Source organism: Bacillus rossius, chromosome 1, assembly GCF_032445375.1.
Source record: "Bacillus rossius redtenbacheri isolate Brsri chromosome 1, Brsri_v3, whole genome shotgun sequence".
Taxonomy (NCBI): Eukaryota; Metazoa; Arthropoda; class Insecta; order Phasmatodea; family Bacillidae; genus Bacillus; species Bacillus rossius.
This window is the reverse complement of record NC_086330.1, coordinates 103,754,655-103,772,479: the sequence shown is the minus strand read 5'-3', so window position 1 is coordinate 103,772,479 and position 17,825 is coordinate 103,754,655. Positions and strand designations below refer to the sequence as shown.

The window sequence follows — 17,825 nt, the reverse complement described above, 5'->3', positions numbered from 1 at the left end:
CGCGTCGCGAGCATGGCTATGCCAGGCAACATTCTTATCTTCATGGCAACACAAATAAAGCGTGTCAGCCATTTTGTGACACTAAACAGTTCAAAACTTAACCTGCATAAATTAACATTGGATACAAGTTAAAATATAATTTTTATTTAACGTCTGTATCTGCGTTAATAAAAACTTTTAGAACGTGCTCTACAAATAACCAAATGCTGCGCAGCTAAAAACAATTGTCTTGAAGAGGGGCCAGAAAGCAATCGATTGTTTAGATAGTCTCGTGGACTAAAGTGTGTGATCCATGGAAGATGTAGAATGGCGCGTTATACTGTACTATGATTCTATGAATCGTTGAGACTTTGTTTACGTTTTATATTTGTTAACGATTCTTGAAAGCGATGAAAATTGATCATAATGTACATTTATATTAAAGAACCCCGCCGCTAACACAGTAACAATAATGTAAAATTTTCCTGAAACTGGAAAAGAATGGTCGTTAAAGTGAAAGGTAGGATACATTTTTAATGTTAAAGTGAAATATTTTTACATTGTTTACATTGGTGTATTGAGCGGGAATTTAAAATCATACGTTGAACTGAAAGATACGTTATTCTGAAGTACGTTGTAACGGAATTTCACTGTATATCAAAATGAACTCCCATCACTGGTGTATGGCAAAAGTTGCCTTCAATCAGGAAGAAAAAAAGATAACAAAGTATCTTAGAAGGCACCCCCCCACATGCTGATTTAGCATTCAAAACAAAAACTTCCTTTGTCTGTCCACTTGCCCTCATTCTAAGAGCCTTCAAGACCCTTACTTAACACTCTCTCTCATTCCTCCAGCGCTGGATGACCTAGTTTTTTCGTCACTCTCACTCCCTTCTCCAATAGAATGTTTTTTCCTTCATATGCCCTTCTTATACGCCTGATAGCCTCAGCACTTCCACCCCGGTCAACCAAATTTTTCTCTGCCATAGATTTTCAAGCCAAACGAAATGATGCAATGCCAATAATTCCAGTATTCTGAGGGATTAGATTTTGCAGGACAAGGGATCCTTTCATTATTTCATAGATATAAATATCTACTTCCTTTTATTAAATATTAATTAAATCAATATTAAAATGAGCTTCTCTGAAAATATGTTGTTGTAAGTAGGGTAAGAGTAAGATTTTTTAATATAATTGGATATAGTGAAATGAGAAACAACTGTACTACTTGGGGCTAGGTGGCTTGTTTGTGGTCTAATTATGGTTAAGTGGGGTGTTGATGAGTCATGCTAAACAAACACACCATTTATCGGTGTAACTTAAAACTGTGTGGAGGTTAACCTTAAACAGAAATCCGAGAATGATTTTTAAGAACCGGAATAGAACCAAGAACTCATTTTTAAAAACCGGAACAGAACAAAGAACCGATTTTTAAGAACCGGAAAAGAATCAAGAGCCGGGAAAAAGTAGAACCAACACATCAATATTATTTGAGTGATTTAATATTTTTTATGTAGTTGCATTTTGGTGCTTATGGTGTATTGATTAGCATTCCGGTGTTATATGATGTATTGACAAGCTTTTCAATGTTATTTTGGTTTTATGGCAATTTACCAAATAATATTTTCCTTAGTAATAGCAATAGGTTTAGTATTAAAACGAAGTAAAAAACCAGTGCAAACTTACTTTAGCTGCTCGCATGGATATGATGTTGTAGCCCGTCGGTCCCGTTGGCTGCTGACCCGATATCTCCAGCGCTACAAAGTCGTCGACGTGCAGTGACGGCGGACGGGAGGTGTTGGGAGGCCGCGAGCGAAACAGGTCACCCCGCTGCGGCTGGGAGCGGCCAAACCCTCTACCTCTCATGGGGGCCACTGTTGCACACACCACCACGCCCAGTTACATGCAGGTTTTACACGTCTCACTCACCATGTTGCTCATTTAGATTTCTTTGTTACCATCATTTAACTAGTTTATTGCATAATCATCACAATAGATCTCTACAATTTCACGTATAGTCACAACTTTTATTCCCATAATTTTTAAGTGTTATCTAATTGTGTTAAATATGCAAATAATATAAATTATTAATACTTGTATGACATTTTACAACTTGAAAATAAAGTTTAGAACATATATATTCTGAGCAAAAACAAATGCAAATGAGCTAAATCAATAGATTTACAGGAACACCCCTTAATTACCTAACAGTAATGATAAGGAAACGAAAATACAGTAAAACCTGTATAAGACGTCACTGCTTACCACGTTTTCCCACCTAAAACATCAGGATGATAAAGAACCAAAATTTTCCCATACACTTTACCTTAACATAGCTCTTTTAATACGTTTTTAGGATTTTTGATTTTCCGGCTTAATAAGCACTAAAGAACACACAATGCTTCAATTTTTCTAGAACAAATCTTTCCCCAACACTTGCCTGAATGCAACTTTACCGTCACCAAGGTTAAGTTGCACTATTATCATTGCATGTAGTGCACATAAGCGCCATCATTTATTTCTCAAACGGTTTTTAACGTAGCAAAATAAGACAGTCAGCGTTTAAATTTTGTTATACCACTACACACATACAAATTTAAAAATAAGTTAGAATTTATTATGTATTTTACATTTCAGTAAAAACCAAATCAAATACTTATTACATTTGGCGAACCACTGTAAACATAGTTTGTTTTGTTATTCGTGGGCTTAGTACGTACCTAACTAATTTCACACCAATGTTACGGACTTTAAATGAGTAAATACCTCTATTTCTCTAAAAATTTCGGCAAGGAACCCGGTTGGATCGTACGTTAGCCTGTACATATTAAGATGTAGGTGTTGAAATTTCGTTACAAACATTAGCCTCTGCCATTTTGGTTGTGGTAACAACTTAACTTCCGTTCAAAATGCTGCCGTTCTAACGGCTTCATAAAACTTTTTACTATGTTAAAAACTATTAAAAAAAAAGTTGAAACCATAAATTATAGTTTCCAAATTACCAAAATTTAATTTCTAGCATGTAAAATACATATATAGATGTATAAAAGACTTAAATTGTTTGCAACTAATTGTAACATCAAAACAGTCGAAAACAGTTATTTTGGAGAGGGAAAAAAAGTGAGGTTATTTTTCGAAGCGGTGTCTGTTTTTACACAGAATTATCTTTTGCAATTAATTTGAGGGAAAAATAAGTTTTATGGTTATTTCAGATCTATTTCGATTGTTTGGCATAACTATGTTTTGCAAATTTTCACGTGTTTTTGCGTAATACTTAAGATTTTTGTGGCACTGTTACAAATCATGTCAGACCCGTCCATGTCAAAGCCGAAAATCAAACGAAAGCCCCTTTCTTTGGAGCAAAAATTTGACATAATACACAAAATCGAAAGTAACCCCAATGTTCAACGCACTCAAATTGCGGCTCAAATTGGTATTCCAGTAGCAACACTAAATACAAATTTTTACAGTATAACGACCATTCTTCAGCAATGTGCCACTGAGCAGGTAGTCAGAAAAAAAATCAAAACTGCGAAATATGAAAAAGTTGAGAGTGCACTAATGGCATGGTTTCAACAAAAACATGCCCTTAACATTCCTGATGATGGCCCAATATGAAGAAAGAAGGCTGAAGAAATTGCACTGAAACTAAATGTAGAGTTCACTCCGTCCAATGGCTGGATAGACAAGTTCAAGAAACGCTGTGGGCTTGTCTACAAAAAAGTAAGTGGGGAATCCAAGAATGTCAACATGGAGGAAGTTGAAGCCTGGAAGAGCACAATTCTTCCAGGGTTACTGTCGAAATATAAACCACAGGATATCTTAAATGTAGATGAATGTGGCTTATTCTATAATATGCTCCCTGACCGTACCTACACTTTCAAAGGAGAGAATTGCAGTGCTGCTAAGGTAAATAAGGAGCGAATTACTGTTCTTGTTGGCGCAAACATGGATAGTACTGAAAAGTTGCCACTTCTTGTTGTGGGCAAAGCAAAACAACCCAGATGTTTTAGAAATGTTAAGACCCTTCCATGCACTTACCGCAATAACAAGACTGCATGGATGACTGGTGAGATATTTCGTGAGTTTTTGATTTACCTTGACAGGCGAATGGCAGTGAAAAACAGGAATATTCTTCTGTTCATTGACCATTGCTCTGCTCATCCAAAGGATGTGGAACATTTGAAAAATGTGCAAGTTGAGTTTGTTCCTGCAAACACTATAGCTGTATTGCAACCAATGGACCAAGGCATCATAAAGGTCTTAAAACAGAAATTCTGAAGGATTCTTGTTTTGAGGTTGCTACAAAGACTTGAAACCAGCAAGCAAAGGTACAAGCTGTCTCTACTGGATGCCACCTCAATGCTGGCCATGGCATGGCACTAAGTGACCACAGAAACAATTGCCAATTGTTTTAAGAAGGCTGGGTTCACAACTGAATCAACATTATGTGAGCAGGATGTAGGTGGTGATGATGAAATGAATGATGACACATGATCAAGACTTCCGGACAAACTTGCCATCACCACCAGTTTCAATGAATTTGTCACAGCAGATGATGTTTTACCACCCTGCGGCGAGCAAGATCTGAACGAACTTTGTGCTGAAGTCCAGTCAGTCGATGAACAAGAAGAAGAAGAAGAAGAAGAAGAAGAAGAAGAAGAGGATGAATCTGCAGCAGATGAATGCAAGCCCTTTCCAACATGTCGGGAAGCCATGCAGTTCTTGGACAATTTTAATCTATTTTTAGGAGAAACACCTGATGTTCCTGAGTCAGTCATGAGGAACTTGTGGGAGCGACAAAAGTTCACCTCCAATTTGTGTGAAAAAAACTAAAAACAAAAAACCATCACTGAATTTTTTCACAAAAAATAAACTGCGAACAAACTGTCAATTTATTGGCGTTGATTTTTTGATTATAATAATATTTTAACACATGAAAATCTAAACTTTTTTTAATTACCCTTTTAATAAGTTTTCCTGCTTATGAAGCACATTTTGTTTGGTTTTCCAATATTTTCTTAAGAGGGTTTTACTGTAACAACATCGTGAGAGGGCCTGAGTACTTAAGGATGTGCACTTTCTATTTCCAAAATTACAAATTCTGCTAAATTAAAAAAAATAATAGAGCTATTTTGCAATTTTTTTTACTGAAATAAAGACAATCTAGCCTACACCAAGCCTACACCACCCCTACAGGTGTACTACATAGTTCAAACAGAACCTTGCACATGCCATTTTACATTGTGTATGACTATGCACTAAAAACACTATTGGGAAAAAGAAGGGGGGGGGGGGGGGAGAGGGGGGAGAGAGGGGAGAGAGAGAGAGAGAGAGAGAGAGAGAGAGAGAGAGAGAGAGTGTTTCACCTCAATAACAATCACTACGGAATTTCCATGATTTTTCCAGGTTTTAAAGTACCTTCTCTGACCAATTTCAACTTCCTTGACTTTTCCCTAACTTTCCAGAATATGGACACACTACATTATTTACATTAGCAACATGGAACACTTTTTTTTTAACTTTTGCACTTTAAAATTTAAAAATAAATACTTGCATTGCATTTTTTTTTTTTTTTTTTTTACAGATTAGGGTAATGTGTTGAAAGGAGGTGAAATCCCATTCAGCCAAAATTACGTTAAACAATTATTTTAAAACACCCACTACTGTGCTTCATGATTCAAAACCACTGTATTTTAATTTATACACACTACTTTTTGTGTTTTTAATTGACACAGTGTACACTATTAAACTAGCTTGGAATTTCATCGACCAAACATACTTTCAGATTAACTCTAAGAAAAAGCCAAAAAATAATCAAGATACCAAACCTATTGACGATGTAACAGTTAGAATTAACAAACAAATACAATATTAGGGACTTCATAAATTGGTAAATAATGTTAACAAAAAATAGTGTTAAAATAAGGAAAAAGTGATGCAAAAAGTCTGTACTAAAATATAAAAGCAGCGCAAAAAATCAGTGTAAGAAATTTATAAAATTCTGTGCCAAATGTTCACTTTGCCTTTTATTCCTTTAAAATTTTTTTGTGTATATGCTATGAATGGAAATTTAAGAATTTTTGGTAATTTTAAACAAATTGACTTTTTCCAGAAATAAATCAAAAATTTGAAAATTCCTATAATTTTTCTTTACTTTCTTACTTTTTTTTCCCAATTATTCTCTAAGAAGGCATTTTTATACTTAAAGTACATACTAACCTAACCCGTCTATCCACACTTTGTTTTAAGGATTCTGAATATAGCTAACCAAACTTAACCACTCATTAAAATGGTAAACTATTTAAAGTATTATGGCGTCCTTTCACAAAAAGTTTTAAAAACATGTCAGAATACAACAACAACAACAACAACAACAATGTTGCTTAATTTTTTTATATGCCAAATAGGATCTACTTCAGAATTACAGATTAAATATCAGTACACGTGATCATTTATCTTTGTGTTGTACACACAACATAAAGAGCATGGACGAAAAATAATGTATCATGTTTGAGGTGCTGATAAATAATAACAACTAGTGCTGTAGTAGAAAAAAAAAAAAAACTATGTTCAAGGTATCAAAAAATTTGTTATTGATTTTTGTTTCCTGTGTTACCTTGTGACGTATTCAGAACTTGTGTCGCTCAACTCATGGAAACAGCCCCAACTTCGGGTTTCCACAAAAATGCTTAAATTTTGAGGAAAACTTAAAACAGCTGAATTTTGTACTTTTTCGTGAATTTAGTGCTTCAAAATTTTTCGGGGTCCCTATCAATATAGCACTCTAAGAAAAAAAATTAGGCTAGGCTCATAAAATAAAAGTAGACAAGTTATAATTAGAGATAAGATATTATGTTTTTATTTGAAGTCCAAATTATGTTTTTAGAACAGGGTTTTTGTGTTGTTTTTATTTTTATAAAAGCTGTTTTGTAATATTTACTCCACCAAAAGTGGTAAAATTTATATCCTCCATTTTTACGATAAAATAATTTGTAGGGATGGGACGAATCCACATTTTGGTCAAATCCGAATCCATGTTCGAATCCTCAGTGTTTGTCATCGAATCTCGAATCCCAGTCCCACACTAAACTTCACATGTTATTAAAAAAAAAATCACACATTTATTTAAAAAAAATTACGCAGGCCTACATATTAAAAAAAAAATCACATGTGTATTTATAAAATTATAAAATAAGTGCATCGTGTATACACCTAATATAAAATAGAGACAAATAACCTCAAAAACCACACATGTAAGTTTGCATCTGTCTAATTCTCTGTTAAATTAATCCTTCCTATGTTTTCAATAAAATATGTTTGTATAACTGACACCATTAAAAAAAATTTACATTTTTTTCTGCATTGTTATATTATTGAAGGTTGGAAATGATCGAGTAGTTATGCTAATTGACAAAATGCAGCGTAGTTTATCTTATGTTTGTGCTATTTACGTTACCTTTATAATACAGTTTAGGTATAAAATTTTCTAGAGCTGGACGAACGTCAGTTCTCTGGTTTCGAACCGAACTGAATCGAAACATAGCAAAAAAAATTTCGAACCGAACCTCATACAGAAATAATTGTTTTAAATTAAAATGAACCGACCACCAGCATTTTGGTCTTTAACTGAATGGTGAGAAAGAAAGGTTCTCCAGCCATATGTAAAATTAAAACATTATATAGCTTAGCTTTTTTAAAACATTGCAAAACATATTATAAGTAAAGTTTATGCAATAAATAATGAAGGAAAGAAATCAGGTTAGAGAAAATCATTTTGCATTTAATTTCTTTATATATATATATATATATATACTTTTAATTCATGAAGAAGTTCCATCTAAATTTCAAAAAGACTATCTTCCTTTTTCAGTGTACACTAACCTTTATTTAAAAAAATATAATATTATAAAGATGAACATTCAAAGTCGAATGTGAATTAAGTTACCTATCTACATTACAAAACCCGCTGACTGCAGTTGCTGTTTTCTTGGAAGAATGCTGCTCGTCAGAAGAAACTTTAGACATTTTTTGGGGTGGTTCTGGGTCATCTGGGTCGTCATTATCTTTTCTCCATTTGGAAAACTTAAACGACGTTAGACTGCTCATCGCAAATCACCGCAAGAACAATAATATTGTAAACGTAACGTAAGAAGTGTGGTTATAGAAATTTACGTCGTAAAAAAGAAAACACGTGAAATGGTGATGGCTGCCGCGACTACGCTAGTCAACTTAGTACCGTACTGTAAAATTTATTGGACCAGTATTTTTAATACACAAGATTAAATTAATATTTTCAGTACCTGACTGTTATAACCAAAAAGGCCAAAGAAAATAAATACATCCGAGTAATTTAAAATACGTAATTTACGTAATCATTTCCTACCGCATTTGTCTTGTGTTAACTTGATCACGTTAGTTTTGCAGAAATACGAGAGTTATAGTACATGAGCTTTAGTTTAACGTACGGGGTACGCAATCTTTGGTGATTTTACAACACTTCTCGTATACGCACTATAGTTAAAGGTATAATGTACAATACCTTTGGCATTTGTACGATAGTTTATATTACGTAGTACGAGAAATGCGTACAAAATTGTCTGAAGAAAACAAAAAACAAAGCGCGCTTATATGAAAAAATGCTATGCTAGTTATGCGACGATTAATAATTTTTATTTTTATTTTGTCTGCGCTTGAAACTGTTGAGGCGACGATTATGCGATAAAAGTCGGAATATTACAAGTAATGGAATTTTGTTGTGCTGTTTTGTGAATGGTCTCAAATGGGGGTTAGAAAAATAGAAAAACGTAATTATTTTTTTTAAACGAACGTTCGGTTTTTCGAATATATTTTAAGAGGTTTCGAACCGAACCGAACCAAACGTAAGGGTTCGGTTCGGTTATAAATTTTCGAACTTCGCCCAGCACTACAATTTTCAATTACTACCTAAAACTCTTAAAAACCCACCTCGGATCCTACGAATCCAAGATTCGAAAATCCCATCCCTAATAATTTGTAATAAATTGGTCTAAACAGATACATTCAGAACAATAAAAATAAATTAGTAAGTATTTATGGTTTAAAATTGATTAAATAATAAGTAGGGCCTGGAATTTTTCGCGATCGCGAATTTTGCGAAAATTCGCGCGAATTTTGCATGAAAACGCGAAAAGTAAGTACATTCGCGAAAACCACAACATTTCTATATTACACTGCGAATATATCCCCGAAAAGTACCATTACAGTAGAATCCCGCCGATGCGAGCCCCCTCTGATGCGTCCATTCCGTTTATACGACAGTTTTTTGAGAAAACATGAAAAATTTGAGCAGAGAAAGTCGAAAATTTGAGTAAAATCGGCTGAAAAACAAGTCTGTTACACTTTGTTGGGCTCTATGTGTTCACGTTTATCTTGGCGAGAGCTGTACTGTAAGAAACCAGGCATACAAAAGACATCTAAAAATAGATACCACCCCTCTAGACTGGCCACGAGGCAGTGTCTAGACGAGCTCGGCGCCTCCACTATCGCACGAAAAGCCGTCTCAGCTGTCATGTTATCTTACCCGCCCGGCGGCTTGACGTCATACGTGACGTGACGCGACGCTTACCTCTCCCATCCCCTGCTAATTCTTCAAGGCTCATCCCTCCCAGAGCCACAAACCATGTAAAAACAATTCCCCCCCCCCCTCCTTTACCAACTAACATTTCAACACATTCCCTCCCTTATTTCAACCTTCTGCGTGAGAAACTGTCAGCGTGTTTTTTCTCTCTCTTTTTTTTTACGCTGCGAAGGGACGTGGAAAAGATAATTGCTTGAGCTGTCAAAATAAACATCGCTGACGGCAAGGGCAGGAGCGCATCCTGTCGGTCTGTCGCTGTGATTATCTACTCCAAAAACATGTCACAGCATTTCAGGATAGCATTGTTCTTATTTCTTTCGTTTATAGCCGAATGTTTTCCACTTGATCCACACAAGGTTAAAGTATCCTTTAACCCAAGTCTTGTGTTTCAGCATAATTACCTTATTTTTACATAAGCCGTGTTCGTGTATGGTTTTGATGCTCAAAATTGATCTGGGGTATAGTTCACACTAAGTTTCTTCTCATTTGTGCGCTGGGGTTTGTTCAAGTGGCAACCCCGTGTTCCTCCACTCCATTAAATATGAGCATATCAGTATCAGAAACATGGGTTTTATTGTACTGACAATAGCACAGTGATGTGCATATTTTACAACTGTAAAGTTTCATGGGATAGAAAAGATTTCATTGACAAACACCTAAAGTCGGCTAAGCATGTGGCATTGGCAGAAAAAGAAAAAGAAAAAAAAAAGCAGTTGCAAACATCTATAGCAACGTGTCTGTTTTGTGTAACTGTTTTGGATTTAATTGGCTGTTATTATGCATATTAGCCTATTCCTAGTATACATGGATTGTTTATTAAATATGTCAACTATTATATATATTCAATAACTGCACAATTTAGTCAACATTTAAAATACCGGTAAAATTTCCATTGCATAACGAAAATACCGACTTTAAACCACCGCTTTTCTAATTTGAAAGTACCGCTTTTTGCATACTGAAAACACCGAAATTTTCCAGGCCCTAATAATAAGGAATGCACAATAAAAAAAATTGAATATTTCTGATGCACGCACTTTAGAACAATTTTTTGTCAAGAAATAACGACATTCCTTGAATTTAAAACATTAAAAGATTACTTCTTTTATGATTTGAATTAAGTTTTGGTTAAATGCTACTTAATTCCATGATATAACTTGCATTTCAGTGCTATATGGTTTATTATCTTGCATTTTGGTGTTTTGATGTGGTATTTGGTGTTATTTAGGTTTTATCACAATTTACCATATAATATTGTCTCTAGTTATAATGACTGAAAAGAATACATAGTCTGTAAAATGTACTATACATATGAAACACTTCTATCTCTACTTAAATTATGGGCCAGTCAGTTCCTGGTGTATCACATAAATGTACAATTGCAGGTGAGGTGACTGCTATAAGTGCTCAATCATAAGCGTGACTACTCCAATTCATAGAATATGATAAGTCATTTGCTTCCGCCCAGCGCGTCGGCACATTTTATTTTAACACATTTCTTGTGTTATTGACTTTTAATTCTCTAGTTTTGGGTGCTGACTGGCAGCGGCATGAGTGGTCAGTGTAGTCACTCACCACCAGGGGCACTTGCGTCTCTGGTCACTAAATCCAGCCCTGGATAAGATACAATGTGGACAGCAATGTCCAAACCCCCAACCCCCCGCATGGTAGACTCTTTACTACTCTGTCCAACTCTTTATCCAGACCATCCCCTGTCTCCTGTATTCTACTACACTTAATGCATGCAATTTTTCACCCCGCATGACAGTGCCCCGGGTTTTCGGTGTCTATGCAGGTTTTACCTGGGTCCAACCTATCTCTTGTTATAGTCTAGATTTATGAGTGAGGGGAGTTAGTCATGTCACCAATCGCTGGCATGGCTGGCCAATCCCTGCATAAGGCACATGATGCATACGACCCTCTTCCTGCATGGCTAATCATTAGCATTAATAGGCGTATAGGCTACGGCCTGAGACGCACCTAGGTCCCTCCCAAATACACTTAGTTTTTAGTTAGGTTTGGAAAAAAAAATTGTGACTACTCCACTTGGCTAGACATATCATGTGATGACATGACAACATTGTGATTTGGGCCGTAGTTTTTCTTGCATGTCACATTAGTTGTAATGGTTAAGTTATATGCATTATTTGTACAAAACTAGGGATGGGAAAACCGATTCCCAATTTCATCGATACCTACCAATTCTACTTAAATAATCGATGATAAAAGTCGATTCCCGCATCTAGCAAAAAAAAATCATTTCACATCATTGCAAATCTGTCAGATACAATTATTTAACGACTCTTTGAGTGGGGTTATGACTGACTAGACGCATATATAACAGTCATATTTCCCCAAATAAACAATATCTAAAACTTGGGTCGATGTTAACACAAGTCAAAGTACAAAAATTATTTATAAAAAAAATTATCACTGCGTATTAGTAGGGGCCTGTTCTTTTCGCGATCGCGATTAAACGACGATAAACGCGAAATCACCGTAAAATACAGTTTTTACGCGAAATCGCCACAACACGGCATTTTCCCAAGAAATTTAGTATTAAAAAGCGAAATCGTAAATGTTTTTACAGGAAATTTAAATACTGGGTAAGACTTGTCTCGTCACTGGTAAACAAACACCGCAACAAGGCCGCCACTGAACATTAATCATAAATGCACTAAAGCAAACAAAAGCTTACACACGCTCACGTTATAATGTTAAACCCAAAAATATACGGTAAAAATACGCAAAACTACAGCGTTTATTTTCCTTTCCGGCATAATGTTTGGATAGATAAGACAAACAGGCGAAGTTTTAAAGCCTACGCACACCGCTCGGGGCACTGACGTCAGCTTGGAACAGCGACAACGGATAAATACAAAAGTAAGCAGATGATTGGGCGAAAGGTGTTTGGAACAGCCTTACGTGAGTGGCCATACCACATCAGCCGGGGGCGCTGGCATATAGTTGGAACAGCGTCGTAGTATCCAGCAGATTATCAGGCGAATCAGGTACCAGGCTCTGGAAACTCTTATAGGGGACCTTGATAACTATCTTTACTTCGTCACCCAGCCGTAAGGGGCAGCACAAGCATTTTAAATCGCGCTAAAGGTGGGTTGTTACAGCAATTTTCGGTATCTGTTCCAACCTGATACTGATACAGTAATCTACTAGTTACAAGTTTCTGATACTTCTGTATCAGTTTTAGCAGTAGCGATTCCAGGAATGTGCGACCGGAAGGAGAATCTGATACATTATTTATCACGCCTGGTAATTCTCTACCTCTGTTACTCTCATGCCCCCTGATACAGCCAGTATCAATCAGTTCAACATTCACTGCAGTTCGTCCTGGCCGTGTATTACCATGTACATTGTTGCAGGCTGTCATGCTTTGTAGTTAGTATCTTTATAGTGGAATAAGGAATGGATAAGTGCAAGAAAAAGACTTCATTTGTGTGGAATTTTTTCACGGAAAATAATGAGTTTGCTAAGTGTAATTTGTGTAAACAAAAACTGAGTTATAATTTGTTAAATAGTGACTGAACTTGCAAAGTGTTTGTTTTTTTATCGATATTGGCACTGCTATCTGCCTGATGTACCTAACTCAAATGTCTATTGATATAGTATGCTCACTAATGTACCTATCTGTTTTTTTTTATTTTTAATTTTTGATAAAATTGTAATCTTTTAATGTATGAAAACACTAGTTACTAATTGTTTTCGAAAAAAGAAAGTCCATATGTTGATTACATCTGTTATTAGTGTCAACTGAGAATTTATTTGCATTTTCATAGCTGTTAGGTGCAAAAATATAAATATTATATCTTGTATTAATGTACTTTATAATATTAAAATTTCATTAGTTTTATTATTGAACGAGACGGTGCACGCACTGCGCACTGAGCATACTTTGATGTGGGACAATAAACAAAACGACTCGTAACAATTTCGCTCTGCGCCTCTCCTTCAACGCCTTCCCCTGCGCTTCCTCCCCTACATTCTTTCCCTTTAACCCTTATTCGTCGTGCCGCTTCCTCCCCTTTCACAAGCTCCGCCCAAGTGACCGTCATCTGCGATCGGGTTCTGCGCACGCGCACATTGGCCGTGGTGTTGTTCAAGGCGAATTCAGAAACTGATACTAAAGTACTTGATACTTTTCAAGTATACTCGTTTGCAGTACCTGATACAGGCGTGTATCAGTAACAAAATATTAGATTGATACTTTTCGACCCACCTCTAAATCGCGCCAAAAAGCAAAAAAATGTAAACAAACATCCATTTTCGAATGGTGTAACGATGATGATTAGTTGGTCGGTGTTTTACAGATTTTGTTGGGTTGTTACCACACCGAAATAACAATGAATAAATTTGTGTTTCTTAAATGTAACTTAATGCCGCAATACCACAATCAAGTACAACACTTTCATTTGCTAGTTCTCTAGTTGTTGCTAAATTTTGTTACTGTTTCATTTCACAAATTTTTTAGTTAATTTGTACCCTTCTCTAAGTTAGGCAAGTTGTATGAACGAAAATTATTTATACTGCTCAAGGAAAGCTTAAATTTTTTTTTATTGTTTATTCCGTATTACAAAACAAATTTTAGATCAGTTTGACCCCTTTGACATATGAGCCATTGACTTCTAATGATGTAAACATTTATATGAGTTAGTGTTAATAACTTAGTTGTGTACTCAAATTTGATAAATATGAATTTATGATGTATGCTACATAATTAAATGTATTGAAAGCTGAAAAAAAAATGTTGCAAATAGAATTTGAATTATTTATTATTAAGTTAACTAGGTGAGTATCGAGAATCGAAGGATTTTTTAAGGAATCGATAATCGGGTATCGGAATCGAAAATTTTGGAATCGTCCCATCCCTATACAAAACTAAAGATTATATTTGAGGAAAAAAAATTTCACCATTCCAATTGTAATCTCATTTCTACAAATTTAAAAAAGAAAAAAAAAAAAGTCACAATATTGTATTTCATATTAGCCTTTATATTTAAAATGTTAATTTAAATATCTCTAAGTATTTTCCTTATCCAACATTACCATTCAATTTATGATATAAAATACTAACACCAGAACTGCTTGGAGGTAGAAGTATATCTAAATTGGAAAATATTTTAAAAGTAAAAATAATTGACTTGATGTAAGCTTTTGGACATACGCCATTGCTAAGCACATGTATGTCTGTATAAGAAAACTACAAAAACCCAAAAGACAAAAACACAAATTAAGCAAAAAATTGCTGTTGTCAACAGAATATAAACACCACATAATATTCCATAACAGGAATATGGTCAACAAACAAAGAAAAACAAAGAAAAATGGACTAAGATAACAAAAAAAAAAAAACCCACAAATGCTGAAAGAAAAAAAAAGAAAAAAGAAGCACAACAGCAAAGAGTCGCACCTGTGTTTTTTCGTACCATGTGCGTCTCTGCCTGAGGACGGGAGCAGATAGCAGTTCCCAAAACACGTCGCTTGTTTCTGTTTTGGAAAACTATTGTGTTTGTTTCGTCTTTTTCGTTTTGTCGTGTTTTTGTCTCGTTTCAACTGTTGTGTTTTAGCAATGGCGTATGTCCAAAAGCTTACATCAAGTCATGCACTCCCATTGCACAAATCTTTCAAAGATAATAGTAAAAATAATTAATTTAATGAACAGAATAAAATGCAGGAAAACTCACCAAAAGGTCGCTTGTTCTTGCTGTCACCAACCAAATACTTTGCAAGTTCATCGCCTCTCTTTTTCCCTTCGTCATCCTCCCCGTCCATGTCTTTGAGGCGGCGGAACAGTCTCTCTGCTTCCACAGGCAAGTTAAAGTCGGGCAAATGCTGTCGCATCATCTCCACCAGGTCACAAGTTACCTAAAACACAAATAAACCCCTGAAACCACATTTCCCTTCCACCTATCTCTTTTACTGTTCACAATAACCTTTGGCATTAACTACTGAAAATAGAAAAGCAGCAGCTTTTGAGGCGAAACTTCATTACAGCCAGTAGGTGATGACTCATCATAACGAAAAAAAAAAAGTACTACGATCAAGAATGGGGCACGTGATGGCGGAGAAAGGGAGGACGAATATGGAGCACCCCATTCCTCACTATCAGGCAAGCATTAGTGATGTGAATTACAAGGATGCTTTTTTAGTTATGCTGGAAATTAAATTCAAAGAAATGTAAAAATATTCATATAGACATTTCAACTTTGTATGTTATAAATATATTATGTACCTATGTACTTTATTTTAAAGATTTACAGTTCACACAAATTACTGAATATTTTGTTATATCTTTCAAGTGTTTATTGGAGTGTGAAGTTTCAATCCTAACATGAGTGGCAGGACAGCGCTCATTTTAAATTTAAATTCAGCCATAGCTCTCAGGAAATGTATGTAGATAATACTACAGTAAAACCCTGTTAAGAGGTTTTTGAAGGGACTGGTTGATAAAAAATTAATAACAGGAAAACTTCTTAAAAGGCAAATAGTACAGATGTTGCTACATAAAAATAATCACTCAAATGACATACATACATAGCTTAAGCACTATTTGTTAATTTTTCTCTTTTAAAATTGGGCTGTTTGTAGGAATTTCATTACCACAAATATTTGTTGTTTACAAAAAGGGACGGAAAAAAAACACGAATGTAATGGCTTCCGATCACAGCTGTTTTGTTTACAGCAGTGAAGTGACACATCTCGGTCACAAACTACCAAAATCAATGCCACGTTAGAAATATTATAAACAAAATAATATTGAAAACTGCTGAGCACACACTACAAATTCTAACTTTCAAACAAACTTTTTATTACAATTAAAATTTATTCCCATCTCCAATCATGTATATGATTTTCCACATTTTTTCTACCCAAGTCACAAGTTTCATATCCTGAGATTTTTAATCATATCAAATAGGTATAGATGATCGCTTCCGCAAACCTTTGGCAATCATTGCAACGTCTTCTCACAGAAAAACAAAATCACAAAGTACCATCCACATGCAAGATATCAGTTGTTCCTTAAGCAGTAGCAGGTCAACCAATCTTGGAGCTTGAAGGAACCTGTGCACTATGCAGCATTGCCATGCAGCATTTTCAAGTTTTGAATAAGCTTCACACCATGATTTTTCAACACATTTTATGAAAAATTGTTCACAATTTTCGGGTAAATATGGTGTAAGTCCTGCCAAAAATGGAAATCATATAGGCTATCAAAAGTAAACTAAAATGTTCAACATATAAAAATTTTTTTACTACAGTGTTCAACAACATTAAAATTGTGATTAGTTCCTCAAATTGCTGTACCAGTTGCGTCACGTATGACTCAAACATATCAACGAATGGCTAGCGGTTTGTTATTTATTTGTCAGACGTTATACCTCAAATAAAGAAAATGGTGTACAGATGGAAAACCATCAGAAAGGATAAGAATGCAAGCAGATGATTGGTCGACAAATATATTGTAACAGCATGCTGCTAAGGTTTTGATGGTCATGTTTGTTATTGTTTTGGAACAATTGTTTAAAAGTTCAAAGATATATAATTTAAGAGTGTAAAAATCAACTTCATTACAATTTTTTTTATTCCTTAAATGATGAATGTTATATGCTGGAAGCAACTATAAACACAAATGTTTTGAATGGAAAAAAATAACATAGGGATATATGGCAGTGATCAAGGGAATAAGTTATAAATGGGAAAACGTATTATGCGGGACCGTCTTAAGCAAGTTTTACTGTATATGTTTAACACATAAAATCTCTACTACAGCTAAAAATATTGATGTTCATCAAAGGGCTTGTTACTTGTTCCATATCCTGATCAGCCTCATCCACGGGGGGCGGGGCCAACCAGTACGTAGAGCTCAGACGCTCGTCGTCGACTTCTCCCACAACAAACACAGGGCGTGCAGCAAACTGTGCCAGCAGCGTCTCTGGTGGTGGCAGCAGTGGCTCAACCATATCTGCAAACATGCACCATGCATTTCTGATATCAATTACTCACCAAGTTTAACCCACACTAACCAACACCTAGGAATACAAGAACATCTTTACAGAATTTTTTAGTGTTTTGCAAATATTCTGTAACCATAGCTATTAGCATGTGCAAATATAAGTTTTTTTTAGTTCAAATCAAATACGAATACCAAATTATTCGTGAATTCAAATATGGAATTCGAATAGTAAGAATGATAAAACAGAACCTTACTAAT

The 17,825-nt window shown here is 35.2% G+C and overlaps 1 protein-coding gene across 4 annotated transcripts in view; it reads right to left on the bottom strand.

Moving 5' to 3' along the window:
• The window catches only part of LOC134541210 (protein virilizer), a 142,652-nt gene that overhangs the window by 17,054 nt on the left and 107,773 nt on the right, over nt 1-17,825 (bottom strand). For all 4 annotated transcript variants that reach the window (XM_063384461.1, XM_063384469.1, XM_063384478.1 and 1 more), the window contains 3 exons: nt 17,419-17,576; nt 15,298-15,478; nt 1,666-1,853 (listed from right to left, as the gene is read on the bottom strand). In XM_063384461.1, coding sequence (XP_063240531.1) covers nt 1,666-1,853; nt 15,298-15,478; nt 17,419-17,576 — 527 coding nt within the window. The remainder of the gene's footprint in view (nt 1-1,665; nt 1,854-15,297; nt 15,479-17,418; nt 17,577-17,825) is intronic.